Raw genomic sequence first — 18,670 nt, 5'->3', positions numbered from 1 at the left:
TAAATCGTCTTCCTTAAATTTTCACCCTTTCCTGGCTTCTTTCCTGCTCAGCCACTGCCTCCAATTCCTGCACCCTCAGCAATGAAAGGGCTGCTTGATCTCTCTACCTGGGGGAGGGGGACAGAGAATGAGTCTGTAATTTCTCTAAGATCAATAAAGGGGCAATAATTGATCTCCATGTGCATCTACAGGACCACGACCGGGGTGGGTGTGGAAAGCTGGGACACGTGTTGTCGTACAAAGGGACAGAGCACCGGGCGGGAGGCCCGGGCAGGCTGGGCTTCAGACCCCGCCCCCTCGCTCCAGCCCGGGGCTCGCGTTCTCCCAGGCCCCGCGCCGCAGTGGGGGGTGGGGTCTCCGGAACCGAGGGGGGCACGTCACGTGACTCTCCAGCCGCAGCCCCCTCGGAAGCTGCTAGGCGGAAGTAGACGTTCAGAACCGGGCTAGGCGGCGCCGAGGCCACATCCGGGAAAGGCGAGGAGAGCGGAAGTGGCGTTGGTCTGGCCGGAGCCCTTGGGTGAAATTGTTAGGCGTGGAGAGGGAGTGATGTCTTCCAGACTCGGTGCAGTCCCCGCTGTGAGTTCCTTGGGGTGACCATGATGCTTTAGAGGGAGCGCTGTCGAGCCAGGAGCACGCGGCCCCTCGCTTTTGTCCCGTGCTCAGAGTTGGTTTTTATCAGACCCCATCGTAGGCCCCACCCTTTTAGATCAGATCCACCTGCCCCCCTCTTCTTTCCCCACTTTTTTTGCTTGTTACCCACCTCCCTGGATTCAGTTCCTCTCCAGATTGCCATTAGTTTCTGTTTCTTTTACATCCCCCAATGCCTCCCATAGCCGTTGTCGTCTTTTTTCGCCTCCTTTTTAGAGCCTCTGCCTGGGACAGAGCTTTGGGAATGGGGGAAGATGAAGGCGCAGGTATTGTCACCCGCCTGTGCGTTGTAGGAAGGGAGCACCGTATACTTTTCCTGAAAAGTGCTGCCTTTTTCGGTTTGAGGTAGTTGCCCCGGGAGAGCCTCATTTCTTCTGGGCACAAGGGGGGAGTCATCTCTTTGTGGTCAAGGTCCACAGGACCCTAGCCCTCACTCTGTGCTTGTGATTTGCTAGACCCTGGGACCCACGTCCTTTAAGCAGCAGAGGAGCACCAGGATCGTGGGAGCTAAGAAGTAAGTGAGGTTTTTCTGAGGTCTTTTTATAATTGTGTCGCCAGCGCTGTCCATTGGATTGATGAAAATATCCTGTGTCCGCACTGCCCAGTATCGTAGCCACCAGCCACGTATGACTTTTAAGCACTTGAGGTGTAACTAGTGCAACTAGCAAATGGATTTTAATTTTTATTACATATTAATTAACCAAATTTAAATAGCCACCTGTAGCTAGTGGCTACTGAATTGGACAGTGCAGGTCTAAACCTAGTGTAGTGGAGGAAAACAGCTTGCAAAAAAAAGAAAAAACCAAACCAAAAGAACAAATTATAATAAAAATAGAACATATGATTCAGTGGTAGTCCAGCATTTCTCCCCACATGAAATTCGTGCTTATAAATATATTGCTGATCTTGGAAGGAAGAGAAAATATGGCTGGGAGAAATTCTTGTATTTTCAAACTATTTGGCTGCAAGGCTGGCTTATTATTTTGTATGCTGAATGTGCTAAGTTTTTCATAGTTAAAAGAAAAAAATTTGAGACTCTCATTAGATAGATAACATTCAGATAACATTGACTAAATGTCTGTTTTTTGCCAGCTGTGTATTTAGATACACAGAAATGGAAAACAAAAGTAGAAATCCAAAGAGGGGATTTGCAAAAAACCAACAAAATACGGTGTAATAACTAAATATTTTAAAGTAAGAATTTAATATAGCTGTTAGGGAAAGGGAGTGAAAATCTGAAAGGGAGCAATAACCACAATAGATCATCTGTAAACCTAGGCTTGAAAGTGGAGGAAAGATGCAGTTAGCCAGGAGAAAGGATTTTTCAGAAGAGAGAACAACATTTGAATAGGTAAAAAGTAAATGGGATAGCAAGGTGTTCTATATGACTGGAATGGAGAATGGGGGTTAGCAGAGTGGTCATTCAAAGAGGTTAGCCAGATCATGAAAGGTCATTTTTTTGGGGGGGTGATGGGGGAGGGTACCAGGGATTGAACTCAGGGGTGCTTGACCACTGAGCCACATCCCCAGTCCTATTTTGTATTTTATTTAGAAACAGGGTCTTACTGAGTTGTTTAGCGCAGGCTTTTGCTGAGGCTGGCTTTGAACTCGAGATCCTCCTGCCCCAGCCTCCTGAGCCCAGCTTGAAAACAAGCCTTTTTAAAGGAGCATGCTCAGGTGTTGGACTTTTATCCTGGAAGGGAAAGGTCACTCTGGTAACTTTATGTAAGATGGATTAGGAAGTGTGTTGGAAAACTGGTTCAGAGGCTATTTTAGCAACAAAAGAGAGGAATGAAGAATATGTGGGGAACAATACATAGGAAATATACATGATGATATAGGCTAGAGCTAAGCGAAAGAAAGTTAGGATGTCTGTGGGTTTCTGGCACTGGCAAACAGCTGAAGGTTGGAGTAATTCACTGAACTGGGAATTTTTGAATGAGGAGCAACATTTGGAACAAACATAAATGGATTTGGACCTCAGGTGAAAGGCTGGTCTGAAATGAAAAATTGAGAATTATCCGCTATAAAAATTAACTGAAAACATATTTTCTTCTACAAAATGAGTATTCATGATATCTTCTAGGGAATGTGTTTAAAGCAATATTTCTCAATGTGTACCTTGGTTTACCCAGGGATGATTCTTAAAAAGTATAAACATGGATGGGCTGCCATCCATTAATCAGAATCCAAATCATTGGGATTAGGGTGTGGGAATCTTTATTTAACTAGCTTCTTTAGAAATTGTGAATTTGAAGAAACAAAGGTGAGAAGAGACTAAAAAAGAGTAGAGGATGAAACCATGGAGAATATTAGCCTTTATTTTAATTTTTTTGAATTGAACCCAGGGGTGCTTAACCACTGAGCCACATCTCCAACCCTTTTTTTATTTTGAGACAGGGCCTTGCCACGTTGCTTAGGGCCTTATTAAATTGCTGAGGCTGACTTTGAACTTGCGATCCTTCTGCCTTAGCCTCCCAAATTGCTGGAATTACAGAATTGCTGAGAATACAGGCATGCACCACCTGGCAAACCAGCCTTTATAAAGATTTTGTAGAATTAAAGAAGTCTGCACACTGGGTGCAGTGGCACATGCCTGTAATTTCAGTGGCTCGGGAGGCTGAGGCAGGAGGATCATGAGTTCAAAGCCAGCAGAAGCGAGGTGCTAAGCAACTCGGTGAGACCCTGACTTTAGATAAAATAGGGCCGGGGATGTGGCTCAGTGGTTGAGTGCCCCTGGGTTCAATCCCCCTGTACCATAAATAAAAAAATAAATAGATAGTTAGTCTACAAAGAGTACTGGGATGAACTAAAATACTTTTTTTTAAGTGAAATCTAAATATTTACATGTAGAAGAATGAACTAGAAGGTCTTAAAAATTCTTATAGATCAGAAAAGGGTTGAAAATTGGCTTAACTTTTCATCTTTGTAATCAGAAGCAGAGACTTGCCACATTGGTGATAAATTATAAAATCACCATAATTATGATAGCCATTATATCATAACAAAGCTTTTTCTTGTTATGTTTATGGAAAGGGAAGTTTGAGATTAATCTGGTTTCAACAAATGGTCAAATGTTCTGAATTGATAGTATAAAATATTTAATGGTTTTTGTTGAGTCCTTTACAAACAAAAGACAGACTTAGAGACAGGGATTCCCTAGCCATCATGACTTAATCTCCAGTATATTAATCAAGTTGATCATATGATCAACTCTGGATCTTTTACTGTGTTCATGCTTATTCATGAGAAGAGATATATGTATTTCTGTGTCTTACACTAAGAAACTTGTATAGATGGGGCTGGGGATGTGGCTCAAGCAGTAGCGCGCTCACCTGGCATGTGTGTGGCCGGGTTCAATCCTCAGCACTACATACAAACAAAGATATTGTGTCCGCTGAAAACTAAAAAATGAATGTTAAAACTCTCTCTCTCTGTCTCTAAAAAAAAAAAAAAAAAAAAAAAAAAAGAAAAGAAACTTGTATAGAGTTTCCTGAGAGTAGTCACATGGGACTTGGCTGTTAATGCCTGGTTGGTACAATCAAGAAATTATTGATCCCATTATTTAGGATGGTGGGTTTCAGCCCTAAAGGACTGCCAATTTCCATTTGAAGTATAATTGATATAAAATAGACTGTACTTATTAAAAGTGTACACTGTGAGCTGGGGGAATATCTTGGTAGTAGAACATTTACCTAGTGTGTGGCAGACTCTAGGTCTAATCCTTATAAATAAATAAATACTACCTTACAATCAGTTTGTTTATAAAATGCATCTCTGAAACCATCATTGTAATCAAGATAACAAACCTTTCTATCTAACCCCAGAGTTTTTTTTTGTTTCCCTTTGCAGTCCATTTCTTTCTCCTCTCCCATCCTTAGGCATTACAGTCCTATTTTCTGTTTATGTACAGTGGTTTACATATTCTAGAATTTCATAAAATGAAATCACATAGTGATTCTTTCTCTCTCTCTCTTTCTTGTGCCAGGAATTGAACCCAGGGTTGCTTAACCACTGAGCCACATCCCCAGCCTGTTTTTACTTCTTAATTTGAGACAGGGTCTCACTAAATTGCTGGGGGCCTTGCTAAGTTGCTGAGGCTGTCTGAACTTGAGATCCTCCTGCCTCAGCCTCCCAAATCACTGGGATTATAGGCTTGTGTAGTCGGGCCCATCTCATAGGAGTCTTATATGGACAAATATTTCCATTTTACTTGATTAGTACATAAAATAGTATCTCCCATCCTAGGTTGACTGGATTATGTGGCAGAGTATGTTTATCTTTTTATGAAACTGCCTATGCAAAATAGTATCATTTACATTCACACCAGTAACATCAGAGTTGATCCTTTTAATATTAGCTAATTTAATAGTTGTATAGTGATGTGATTTTAATTTTTGTTTTTTATTCATTTTAAATGATGTTGAGCATCTTCTCATGTTCTTGTTGGTCATTTGTTTATCTTCTTTTGTAAAGTATTTACATCTTTTACTCATTTTTTAAAAAATGGGGTTGTCTTTGTTTTAATATTTAAAAAAATCTATACTGAATATAATTTCTTTGTCTAATAAATATGTCTTGACAAACAAAATCTGGTTTGTTTTTCATTCTCTGAGTGATGTCATTTGAAGGACAAAAGTTTTAAAGTATCATTAAAAAATTGTTTCATTTGCCAGGCATGGTAGTATTCACCTGTAATCCCAGCCACTCAGGAGGCTGAGGCAGGAGGATTGCAAGTTCTAGGCTAGCCTCAGCAACTTAGTGAGGCCCTAAGCAACTTAGTGAGACCTTATCTCAAAATAATAAGTAAAAAGGGTTGGGGATGTGTCTCAGTGGTTAAATGCCCCTGAGTTCAAGTCCCAGTACAAAAAAAAAAAATTGTTCATTTATGTTTCTTGCTTTTTTATTCTCTTTAAAAAACCTTGCTTCCCCTAATTGCAAAGATTTTCTCCTATCTTCTAGAAGTTTTGTAGGTTTTTATACATAGGTCTTTGACCCATCTAGAGTTAATTTTTGTGTGTGGTTTGTGGTGAGGGTCAATGTCAATATTTTTACATTAGTATATTTAACAACTGTTGAAAAGGCTTTCCTTATTGAATTGCTTTGATACCTTTATCAAAAACCACTTGAAGCTGGGCATGATGGTGCACACCTATAATTCCAGCTTCTTGGGAGACTGAGGCAGTAGGATCACAAGTTTGAGTCCAGCCTGGGCAACTTATCAAGAACCTCTTTCAAAAAAAATTTTTTTTAAAAAGGTCTAGCTACACCACACACATATATAAAAATTCAGTTGCATAGAGCTGGAGATTATAGTGCATTGGTAGAGTGCTTGCCTGGCATTTGAGAGGCCCTGGGATCAGTCTTCAGAACCTAAAAGAAAAAAAAAAAATCAGTTGAACATGTATCTTGTTGCTAATATATAATAATTGACTTTTTTTTCCTTTTCTTTTCTCCCCCTTTGTTATTACTGGGTATTGAACCCAGGAGCACTTTACCACGAAGCTATATCCCCAGCCCTTTTGGTTGTTGAGGGTCTTGCCTAGTTGCTGAGGCTGACTTTGCATTTGTGATCCTCAGCCTCCTGAGTTGCTGGGATTACAGGCCTGAGCCACTGTGCCCCACTTAATAATTGACTATTGTATCTAGCTTTGTATCTTGCCACTTGCTAAATTCCCCCCCCCCCCTTTTTTGTGGTGCTGGGTATTGAACCAAGGGCCCTGTGCATATGAGGCGAGCACTCTACCAGCTGAGCTATATCCCCAGCCCTGCTAAATCCCTTTATTAGTTCTAGTAATTATTTGCAGATTCCTGGTATTTTTCTTTGTAAACAGTCACATAATCTGAAAGTGTGGACAGTTTTACTTTTTTCCTTTTGATTTTTTTTCCTTTTTGTAACCTTATTACAGTGTGTTTCAACATGAAATAATCTGATCCTTGAGGTTTTTTTTTTTTTTTTTGGAGAATTTGACAATTTCAGTTTAATAGCTGTAGGGCTATTCAGATTTCTAGTTTGTTCTTTTTTTTTATGTCAGTTTAATTTATTGGCAAAGAGTTATTCGAATTATTCTCAGTACTTTAATGTTCATATGATATGTGATAATAACCTCTTCAATTCCTGATATTACTTATGGTATCTTTTTTTAAAAATTTGATCAGTCTAGCTATAGGATTCTCAATTTTATGATCATTTCAAAGAACCAGATTTTCCCTATTGTCAGTTTCCATTGTCTAGTCCATCAATTTTTCATCTTTTCTTCTTTGTTTTACTTTGCTCTTCTTAAGTTATCGTAAAGTTAAAACTTTAGTTATTAATTTTTAGTCTTTCTAATACAAGCAATCAAAACTTAAGTTTCCTTCTAAGTACTTTAGTTTCAGCCACACTTTTTTTTTTGTACCAGGGTTTGAACCCAGGGGCACTTTACCACTGAGCCACCCCAGCTCCCCAGCCGCCTCCCCCTTTTTAAAAATTTTTTTTTAAATTGTAGATGGACACAATATATTCTTTTGTGGTGCTGAGGATCAAACTCAGTGCCTCACATGTGCAATGCAAGCGCTCTGCCACTGAGCCCCAGCCCTCCCCAGCCCTTTTTTTATATTTTATTTAGTGGACAGGCTCTTATTGAGTTGCTTAGTACCTTGCTGAATTGCTGAGGCTGGCTTTGAATCCTCCTGCCTCAGCCTCCTGAGCTGCTGGGATTATAGGCATGGGCATGCGCCACTGTGCCTGGCTCAGCCACACATGTGTATAAATTTTTCTTGTTTCTCCAAATATTTTCACATTTCTCTTGCAATTTAATTTTTGACCTCTAAATTATTTAGGAACAGATTATTTAATTTCTACATAGTTTTATTTTTTAAGTGTTTTTCTTTTTTTTTTTTTTCAGTAGTTTACTATTATTGGTTTCTGTTTTCATTTTGATGTGGTCAAAGAATGCAATGTTATTTTCATTCCTTTAATAAAAGTTTAAAGTTTATGGCCCAGCCTGTAATCTTTCTTGGTGTGAATGCACAATGCATTCACTTGAAAAGAATGCATATCCTGTATGTTGGGTGTAGCATTCTATGAATGTTAGTAACTCAAACAAGGTGGCTACTAATGTAGTTTAGTTCATTTATGTGTTCACTGAATTTTTGTCAAAATTCTACCAGTTGCTGAGAGGAGAGATTAAAATTTCCTAAAATTGTGGAATGTCTATTTTCCCCTTTAATTCTGTCAGTTTTTGATTTGAGTACTTTGAGGCCCTATTATTAGGCACATACAACAGGTAATTGTCTTCCTCAAAATTTGACATTTTTGTCATGAAGTGTCTGTCTCTGGCAATCCTGTCTGTCTTGAAGTCTCTTTTATATGAAATTAAAATAGCTACTCCAACTTTCTTATGTTTGCTGATTATCTGGGATAGGTTTTTTAATTCATTTACTTTCAATCTGTCTATGTCTGTATTTAAAGTGTGCCTCTTGTAAGCAAATATATTAGTAGGGTCTGCCTTTTTATTGATTATTTCAATCTCTGATTTTTACCTGGAATGTTTAGACCATAAGCATTTAAATTAATATCGGTATATTTGGATTTAGGTCTGTCCATATATTATTTGTTCTCTTTCTTGTTTTTTTCCCTTTGTTGTTCTTTCAGAGTATTTGAGTGCTTAGTGTCCCATTTAAATGTATTTACCATAACTGGGTTTTTGTCTATGTCTCTTTGTATTTTTTTAAGTGGATCCTTTAGGATTTATAATATTCATGTTTATCCTTTAACAGTCTATTTAGATTTAATATCTAACACTTTGCTTAATTGTAGAAACCTGGGCTGGGGATGTGGCTCAAACGGTAGCGTACTCGCCTGCCTTGCGTGCCGCCCAGGTTCGTTCCTCAGCACCACATACAAACAAAGATGTTGTGTCCACCGAAAACTAAAAAAAAATAAATATTACAATTCTCTAAAAAAAAAAATTTAAAAAAAATTGTAGAAACCTTACAGCCATATAGATTCTTTTAATCTTTTGCCCACCTCCCATTATAGTATAGTTGTTTTATGTATTGTACCTACATAACTTATATTGAAAAACTCTACAAGATAATGTTAAAATTTTGCTTTAAAATTTTAAAAATACTTACCCAGTGTTTACCATTTCTGTTGTTTCATTCTTGAAAATCCAAGTTTCTCTCTGGTATCCTTTTTCTTCAGCTGGAATTTCTTCAGCTTTAGCATTTCTTAAATCTCTTAGTTTTTATTTATTCGAAGAAATATATATATATAATATATATATATATATATATATATTTTTTTTTTTTAGATAACTTCATTTTATTTGTTAGAATATTCTTTTGTGTGGTGCTGAGGATCAAACCCAGGGCCTCACACGTGCTAGGCAAGCACTCCACTGAGCCATAACCCCGACGCTGCCCACCCACCCCCGAAATATTCTTAAGTGTATTTTCACTGATTGTAGAATTCTGAGTTGACAAATCTTTTCTCTCAGGATCTTACAGATTTATTTATCTATTTATTTATATTGGTTCTTTTTAGTTATACATTGCAATAGAATCCATTTTGACATAATTATAAAAGCATGGAATATCTCTTGTTCTAATTCAGTCTCCTGTACCTTTCCTTTCCCTTCCCTCCCTCCACCCCCTGGGATCTTACAGATATTGTTGCATTGTCTTCTGGCCTCCTTGATTTCTGTTGAGAAATCCATGATGGTGTGAATCTCTGGTCCCTGTAATGTAAGATGTTGCTTTTCTGAAGCTGTTCTCTAGATTTATTTTCAATCTTTGCTTTTAAATAATTTTGTTTGATTAAGATGTGTCTGTGCGTGTTTTCTTTGAGTTATCCTACTTAGTGTTTGTTGAGCTCCTCGAATCTTTTAAATTTATGTCTTTCATTAAATGTGGGAGGTTTTTTATCATTAGTTTTTCCAAATTATTTTTCTTTCTCCAAGGAGAAGAGATGGTATCTCTTCTCCTTGAACCACAGCTACACTTAAGTTAGAACTTGGAGATTGATCCACAGGTTGTTGAGTCTGTGAACTGTTTTTTTTTTTTTTTTTTTTCAATTTCCTTTTTCTCTTTGTTCTTCAGATTGGATCATTTCTATTGCTCTGTCTTCAAGTTCACAGACTCTTTCCTCAGTCATCTTCATTCTGCTACTGAACCCATGCAGTGAGTTTTTATTTCAGATATTACATTTTTCAGTTCTGAAATCTCATTTGATTCTTTTTTATGCTTTCTGTTTGTTGATAATTCCTGCCTTGTCTTTCATTTCATGTGTGTTTTCCTTTATAAGCAATTATAATAGCAGCTTGAAAGTATTTGACAGTTCTGGTATCTGTTGATGATCTATTCCTTTGAGAATTACATTTTTCTGGTTTTTTGTGTTGCATGATTTTGGAACTTATCTTTAACATTGTGAGTATTATTTATATAAAGTTTGGATCCTATTGTAATCTTCTATACGAATCTTGCTGTTTTTCTTTTAGCAGGCAGCCTGTTTAGGTTCAAGCCCTAAGTTCTGCCTTACCTTCTGAGAGCAACGGTTAAAAATCTCAAGTTTTGTCCTTTACATTTTTGCTATGATGTAAATGGGGGCTCATCTCATTTACAATAGCCCAAGAGTTAGTTTGAGATTTCTTCAGGTGTCTCAGATTGTCAGTTCTCTAGGCTTTTGCTGCATTGTTTTGGGTCACTTAGTTCAAATTTTATTTCAGTTTTCAGTCTTTACTAGACTGATTTTAATATGCCTCTCACATATCTTGCTAAGGTTAGGCTGTGATTTGTATGGCTTCAAATGCAAAATTATGGAATCGCCTTCTGTGCCTTTCTTCTCTCCAGAATTTTCCATACTCTTGCCAACAGGGACTCCTTTTCCTGATTATGTAACCAGAAAGTTGGGGTTTCTGTTGGAATTTAAGCTGCCCATACTGCTCTGCACATAGGCCCAGCATTGTTGCAGAGTCATGAAACAACTGGGAAACTCATTCCACATAGGTAACATCTCTCAGTTTTTACTCCCCTGCATAATCCACTGCTTTTGTTTAATATCAGAGTCCAAAGTTTATCATTGTAATCAGCAGGAAGGATGGGCTGTAGTGAGCTTATGCTACCATACCAGAACCAAGACTACTCTATTGAATTTGTAATACAGGACCTTGTGCAGAGAACTGAAAATTGTTCTTCCCTACTCATAGGATACTGAAGCCATCTTCTTTTATGTTTATGCTGATTTCCATCCCCTTCCTCCCAAAGGAAACCATGTAAATAAGTGTCATGTTTGTCCTTAAATATTTATGAATCCTTTTAAAACTGGAAGAGCTGCTTTATATATGTATTTATTTTTAATTTACTGAGATGACATTGTAATAGATTCTTTCTATTTCTTTTTTCATTCATCAGAGAATGCCTTTTAGTTAAATTCTGTGTGTAGAATTGGCTTATTGTGTCTGACAACTACATAGTATTTCATAATTGGTATCTATCACATTTTATATATTTTCCTAAGGAAGGTCACCTGGGATAATTAACTTTCATTCTCTACTCTTACAAATGTAAGATATGTGTGATTTTTTTTCTCCTCCCCAAGATTGGGGATTTAACCCAGGGGTGCTCTACCACTGAGCTACTCCTTAGTCCTTTTTTTCTTAATTTATTATTTTGAGAGAGTCTAAGTGCTATGGGTCTCACTAAATTGCTGAGGCTGGCCTTAAATTTGCAATCCTCCTGCCTTAGCCTCTTGTCACTGGACTTACAGGCATGTGCCACCATGCCCTGCTTATTAATTTTTTATAAATATTTTTAAAATTTTTGATGAACCTTTATTTTATTTATTAATTTATTTATTTGTGGTGCTGATAATTGGACCCAGTGCCTCAAATATGCTAGGCAAGTGTTCTACCACTGAGCTACAGCCCCAGCCCCTCAGTAATGCTTTTTAATTGATATACTCACTAGTCTTAGATTTAGGAATCTAGATCTAGCTTTTTATCAGGAGTCTCTAAACAGTGTAACTTAGGCAAGATAGCATTTTATCTTCAGCTGTAGAAACTAAGCATTGTGTTGCCAAGTTAAGACAAGGCAGCTCTCATTATGGTTTATAGAGGAGACTGAGCAAGAAGGAAGATGGATCAGATTAGTGTCTATAGACTGTTTTTTTCCCTTTCTATTCTCAGAGATATCCTTTAGTTACTGTCCCTCTAGCAGAGAGAGAGGGAAACTTGGACATATCTAGTTACTGATCTAGGGGATCTGAGAGTCACAGAATACCCAATTACATTGCTTAAAATTTCTTTTTCTTAGATAAATCCAGGAAAGAATTTCTTCCTTCTATTGCAAAATGGACTGCTTACTCTTTCTGATTATAATGAAGTATAATAATAATTATATATGTTGTGTTAGACTGATCAATGTAATTTTTAGATTACAATTTATAATTTTTTAAAAAATTAGCCTTCTTTTTATATATGTATATATATATTTTTAGTTGTTGATAGACTTTTATTTTATTCATTCATCTATGTGCAGTGCCGAGAATCGAACCCAGTGCCTCACACATGCCAGGCAAGTGCGCCACCACTGAATCACAGCCCCAGTCCCCAAATTAGCCTTCTTAATAAAATAAAATTAGCTGCCTTAGTTTTTTGCACAAGTAACCGACTTGATTATCTTCCTATGATAAAATAATTAATAAGGGTTTTACTCCAGACCCTCGTTGGTACATGATTTTTGTGTCGTGTTAGTAGCAGGACCCAGTGCTCCATAAAGGATAATAGTTTCCAGTACACTATCCCTCACGATGACTCCTTAAGCGGCTCATCATCTGCCTCTTCATGTGAACCAGTGAGTGATTTTCCAGCATCCTTCCGAAAATCTACCTACTGGATGAAAATGAGGAGAATCAAACCAGCTGGAACTTCTCGTACTGAAGGTATCAGAATTAATGTCTGTTTCCAAAGACAGTGTGCTCTGAAGTTATATTTTGAGATAGTTACTATAAGTGATTCTTTTTTTTATTTTTAGTTGTAGTTAGGCACAATACCTTTATTTTGTTTATTTTTATGTTGTGCAGGGGATTGAACCCAGTGCCTCACACATGCCAGGCAAGCGCTCTACCACTGAGCCACAACCCCTGCCCTATAAGTGATTTTTAAAGTATTAAATGCCACAGACGTTTAACCTCATTAGTGATTAAAAGATTTTAACATGGTAGGCTATTGCGTACTGTTAGCTTCATGAATTGTCTAATAGAGTAAAATACTGCTGACTCTACTCTTCTAGTTTAAACTTCAAATCAGCCTTCTTCTCTATAGGATTTGAACTTCTTTCCTGTGTTCTGGTTTGCTCTTTTTTTGCGGATGTAAGGGCTGGATAAAGAGTCATGGTAGTATATTCTAGAGAGTCACAGTCACAAGTGACTGGTAGCTCTCTATCTTGAACAGTTCTTCTACTTCAGTGATAACCTCAAATCAAGAAACAAAATATTTCCTGAAGACTTTTTTTACTCTTAGGGAAGAATTGATGATTCCAGAGTGGAGGGTCAGTCAGTTAATTAGAAATTACACCAGCTTTCCTAAAAATACCACAACACTTCTTTGAGGCCTGCATTCACTAGTGATCTTTCTCTTTCATAGTCTTGTGAATGATGTCTTGAAGACAGACCCAGAAGTTCATTTACAAACTGTACTGAGTTGGTGTTTTGTTTTTGTGTGATATTTCAGGGTCAGGTGGAGTATCAGCAAAAGGAAAAAGGAAACCCAAGCAGGAAGATGATGAAGATTATGGTGAATTTCCTCAGAAAAAGCATAAGCTTTATGGTAAGGGGTTCATTTTGCTACTTTTTCCTTGGGTCACTAGGCTTTATTCTTCGAGGATAAAAGAGAATGAGACTTTGGGGGCTGGGGTTGTGGCTCAGTGAATAGAGTGCTTGCCTAGTATGTGTGAGGCACTGGTTTGATTCTCAACACCATATTATAAATAAGTAAATAAAATAAAGGTCCATCAACAACTAAAACAAAAAGAGGGAGGTTTGGGCCTTTATTGTCTTTAGAACCCTTTGAATTTGGGGGTGGGAGTACCCTCATCCTAACTTTTGTGACTTAAAGGAGGCAGGCAGTTGAATGAGTGGGGTTTTGTGTCCAGGTGAAGGGGAGGGAAGAGATTTTGGTGTTAGGGAGGGGTTAGTAAAGGTAACATGTTGAACTCCATGTCTCCATCTTGTGCCAGGGAGGAAGCAACGGCCTAAAACTCAGCCTAATCCCAAATCCCAGGCTCGTCGTATTCGGAAGGAACCACCAGTTTATGCAGCAGGTATGCTTTCTTTTGGAAGCTTTGCGGGATGTAGTATAAACTCTGGTTTATTTTTGTTGTCCATGAGGAGTGATGTACTCGAGCATTTCTTAAGGAGGCATTTGTTAAGTGTCTGTTTTGGAAAAAGATAACTTTTAGAAGTTATATACAGGAAGAATCTGTATATAATAGCCAGGAAGGGGGAAAACCATTTTATGACTCTTTTCCTAAATGGTGAAATTATGATTTTTGTTTCTTGAGAATACCACAGATCACAAAGTGTCATTTTTCTCTCCTTTGTAGGCAGTTTGGAAGAACAATGGTACTTAGAAATCGTGGATAAAGGCAGTGTTTCCTGTCCTACCTGCCAGGCAGTGGGGAGGAAGACCATAGAGGGTTTAAAGAAACACATGGAAAACTGCAAACAGGTTAGATATCTTATGGCATTTCATAATGGTTAGGACTTTTTACCCAAAATTTAGACCTGGTACTGTGTATAATATGCTGAATACAGCAGGTTAGGGGGAAGCATTGTGTGGCAGAGAGAATGTAGACTTTGCACTTGACAAACTTGGGTTTGAATCCTCACTTAGCTATGTGTTAGTTGTGGCATTTAGCTTTTTATATGTGGACTTTAGTTTCCTCTTTTGTAGAATGGAGAAAAAATAACTACTGTGGGTATTCCATGTGTGGATAAGAAAGAAGTAATGCATGTTAAGTGTTTAGCCCACTGCATAGCAATTTTTGGTATTCTGTTTCTCTGTTGAACAGTGGGGTACTGAGTACTATGTTTTTCTTTTAGGAAATGTTTACTTGCCATCATTGTGGGAAACAACTCCGTTCACTGGCAGGGATGAAGTATCATGTCATGGCGAATCATAATAGTTTGGTAAGAGTGTCTTCTCTGTGAGCTCATGTGGTGTGTGGATATCTTTTATTAGGTGAGTGTACATATCTCAGTGCAGATGATTGAAGTTCTGGGACCTCATAGGTGTGTAAGAAGACTCTTTTCAAGATTTATGCACAATGAAACCATGGAGGTAGACCGTAGATACTTGTGTGGGTAGGTTATCCCCAAAGGCTCATATCCTGGGAGGAAGAGGCTCAGACTCTTATTTATATTCTCTTTACTTCCTTTGTCTGTCTAGAAGATGGAGAAAGCTAGAACTTGGAGAAAACCAAAATATTAGCTTAGCTGCTAATCCAGTTCTTCATTTTCTGTGTTTCTTTTACTGTCTGGCATTTCCATGAATCATCTACTTATTTGCTTCTCTTGATTTCTAGCCCATTTTGAAGGCTGGAGATGAAATAGATGAACCAAGTGAGAGGGAACGGCTTCGAACAGTCCTAAAGAGACTGGGAAAGCTCAGGTGCATGCGTGAGGTAAGAGCTCAAGGACAGCAACTCCTCCCTGGAGTCCCAGGTCATTGTCTTTCTTTTGTTGTTCTCCATTTCTCCTTCTTTTCCTTTATGGACTTCCTAGTTCTTACAGCATATGATGGCCCCTGCTTCTCTAGGTTTCTTGAATTCATTTATAGTTCTTTATTTTCTTTCTCATCCCCCAAAGTCCCCTCCTCTTTGTTTAGAGGGATTTCTTTACCAACTTTTTTTTTTTTTTTTGGTGTGATGAAGAGGATCCAAGTAACCTTACTGTGATGAACAACTTTAATGTTGCTGGCTGTTTGATATTGGGGTGGGGTTGGATCATAGACCAAGCAGGAAACTATGATACAAAGTAGGTGCCTGGTTATAATTCAGCAAATGCCAACTGTATTAGTCAGCTTTTTACTGCTGTGACTAAAAGACCTGACAAGAACAATTTTAGAGGAAGAAAAGTTTATTTGGGGCTCACCATTTCAGAGGTCTCAGTCCATTCCTTGGGGCTCAATTAAGGCATGGTGAGTGTGGTGAAGGAAGGTAGCTCACATGATGATCAGGAAGCACAGGGAGGCTTCACTTGCCAGATACAAATGTATACCCAAGTGCATATCCCCAATGACTGTTCTCCTCCAGGCATACCCTATCTGCCTTCAGTTCCCACTCAGTTAATTCCATCAGGGAATTCACTGGTTGGGTTAAGGCTCTTATAATCTAATCGTTTCTCCTCTAAACCTTCTTGCAATGTTTCACACATGAGCTTTTGGGGGCACACCCAAATTACGACACTAAATAAACTGATTGAATATCATGGCTCACAGATAGGACATCCAGGGAAAAGGAAGGATTGTACCAAAGGAAATGTTGGAGAAAGTCTTATAACATCACAGTGTTTTTTTGTATTTTCTGGTGGTGAATGTTATAGCTTTTTATAAATTTAGGGATCATGTCAAAAGATGTAAGATTCTAGCTGGGTGGGACGGCATGGCACATGCCTGTAATCCCAGTGGCTTGGTAGGCTGAGGCAGGAGGATCACAAGTTCAAAGCCAGCCTCAGCAACTTAGCAAGGTCCTAAGCAACTTAGTAAGACTGTGTCTCAAAATTAAAAAAATATAAAGATCTGGGGACGTGACTCAGTGGTTAAGCACCCCTGGGTTCAATCCCTGGTACCAAAAAACCCCAAGATTTTAGATTCTAATGTGGGTCTGTTTCCTGTGTTTAGAGTTGCTCCAGTACCTTCACCAGCATTATGGGATATCTATACCATGTTAGAAAATGTGGCAAAGGGGCTGCAGAGCTGGAGAAGATGACCCTGAAGTGTCACCACTGTGGAAAACCATATAGATCGAAGGCTGGACTTGCGTATCACCTGAGGTCAGAGCATGGGCCTGTGAGTATTGACTCCTCTCTAGACCCTTTTTTGGGGTTGTACTTGGTGGTGTGTACCCCTACCTCTTTCTGTATATCTTGGTTTGTCCTTTTGTGTCAACTTGTTAATCTTTGAATGCTTTTGTTTTCTCTTTCTAATTCTTTTTCTCATTCTTATTTCTGACTTTGGAACATTATTAGGTTAGGGAAATGAAAATTCAAAGTATAGTCCAGAGCTGGAGATGTTGCTCAGTGGTAGAGTACTAGCCTACCATGTATAAGGCCCTGAGTTCTACCCTGGTACCACAGAAAACAAAACAAACCAAAAAAACTAAAGTTTATTTAAGGAAGAAGTGAATGTTTTTTATTTTTCCTTGGTACTGGAAATTGAATCCAGGGGGCTTTTTCTATTGACCTGTAGTCTCTTGCCCTTTTTATTTATTTATTTATTTTGAGATAGGGTCTCATTAAGTTGTGGAAGCTGGCCTGGAACTTATAATCCTTCTGTCTCCCAAGTAGGTGAAATTACAGGGATGCACCACCGCATCCTACTTTATTGTTGCATCTTTTAAACTAAAAGCATTCCCCTTTAATTGGATTTTTTTGGACTCTGTCCAGCTTGTCTCTATTCTAATTTTTGTTTTATGTAAATGTGTGTTGACTTTTTTCCCTTAATTACATTTCCAAGCTTCCCTGTTGTGTGTTTTTGAGAGTCAAGTTTATTAAGATATAATTTACATATGGAATATTTGCCCTTTTTTTTTTTTTTGTGATGCTGGGGATTGAACCCAGGGCCTTGTGCATAGGAGACAAGCACTCTACCAGTTGAGTTGTATCCCCAGCCCAATATTTGCCTTTTTAAATGTACATTTAGGAGTTTTGGCACCTGTATTCATGTAACCACCACTGAACTACATGTCCAGTGTAGTTTTTTGGTACTGGGCATTGAACCAGGGTGCTGAGTCATATCCCCAACCCTTTTTATTTTTTATTTTGAAACAAGGTCAAACTAAATTGCTTAGGGCCTTGCTAAATTGCTGAGCCTGGCCTAAAACTTGTGATCCTCCTGCCTTAGCCTTTTGAGCCATGGGATTACAGATATATACCATGACTCCCAGCAGCCCTTTATTTTTCATTTTAAGAAAGGATCTCACTAGTTGTCAAGGCTGGCCTCAAACTTGGAATCCTCTGGCCTCAGCCTCCCGAAGTCACTGGGATTGTATGCATGTACCACAGTACTTGGAGGTAGTTTGTGTTTAGTGAAGTGTCTGTTCAAACCCTTTGATCATTTTTTGGGCAGATTTTGGGGGATTTTTAAATTGTTTTATTAAGTTGTAAGTATATTTAGTTATTCATATATTCTGAATTCAAGTCCCATCAGATATATCATATTTTACAGGTTTTTCAAATAACAGAATTTTACATTTCAATAAAGTTCAATTCATACTTTTTTTGTTTTTGTGGGTTTTGTATTTGTTTATCTAGAAAATCTTTTCTTTTTCTAATTTGTAATTTTCTGCTGTTGCTGTAATTCACCACAAACTTAACGGCTTCCAACAACACAAATGTTTTACATTAGTTCTTTAATTATTATTATTATTTTTGGCAGTGGACATTGAACCCCGGGGCGCTTAACCACTGAGTCACATTGTCAGCCCTTTTTTTATATTTTGTTTAGAGACAGGGTCTCGCTAAGTTGCTGAGTCTAACTTTGAACTTACAATCCTCCTACCTCAGTCTCCCAAGCCATTGGGATTACAGGCATGCACCACCATGCCCGGGTCCCCTGCCTCTTCTGCTGCATCTCTCCTACTTAAAGTCAACTGATTATGGACTTGAATCACATTTATATAGAATTTCCTCTTATCATCACCTAGATTAGTTTGATTGATTTATGACATTAGCCTAGCCAAATTGACACTTTATAATCACAAAAATTTTTTCCCACAGTTTCTTCTAGAATTTTTATAACTTAATATTTTACACTTAGAACTG

The 18,670-nt window shown here is 38.2% G+C and overlaps 1 protein-coding gene across 8 annotated transcripts in view; it reads left to right on the top strand.

The window, feature by feature from the left end:
• Positions 1-429: 429 nt before the first annotated feature.
• ZNF512 (zinc finger protein 512) overlaps positions 430-18,670 on the top strand; it is a 32,653-nt gene continuing 14,412 nt past the window's right edge. Inside the window, exons 1-11 of one of the 8 annotated variants that reach the window (XM_081265293.1) lie at positions 430-576; positions 1,104-1,162; positions 9,733-9,813; positions 12,169-12,204; positions 12,390-12,571; positions 13,362-13,457; positions 13,867-13,950; positions 14,233-14,357; positions 14,732-14,818; positions 15,214-15,312; positions 16,530-16,697. In XM_081265293.1, the coding sequence (XP_081121419.1) occupies positions 547-576; positions 1,104-1,162; positions 9,733-9,813; positions 12,169-12,204; positions 12,390-12,571; positions 13,362-13,457; positions 13,867-13,950; positions 14,233-14,357; positions 14,732-14,818; positions 15,214-15,312; positions 16,530-16,697 (1,047 nt within the window). In that variant the 5' untranslated portion in view covers positions 430-546. Of the gene's footprint in view, positions 577-1,103; positions 1,163-9,732; positions 9,814-12,168; positions 12,205-12,383; positions 12,572-13,361; positions 13,458-13,866; positions 13,951-14,232; positions 14,358-14,731; positions 14,819-15,213; positions 15,313-16,529; positions 16,698-18,670 lie in introns of all 8 variants that reach the window. The other 7 variants (XM_081265292.1, XM_081265291.1, XM_081265296.1 and 4 more) reach the window with 7 other exon arrangements.

Source organism: Spermophilus citellus, assembly GCF_964194105.1.
Source record: "Spermophilus citellus genome assembly, chromosome: 13".
Classification (NCBI taxonomy): Eukaryota; Metazoa; Chordata; class Mammalia; order Rodentia; family Sciuridae; genus Spermophilus; species Spermophilus citellus.
Note: the sequence above shows the minus strand (reverse complement) of the source record. Positions and strands in the feature narration are given on the sequence as shown.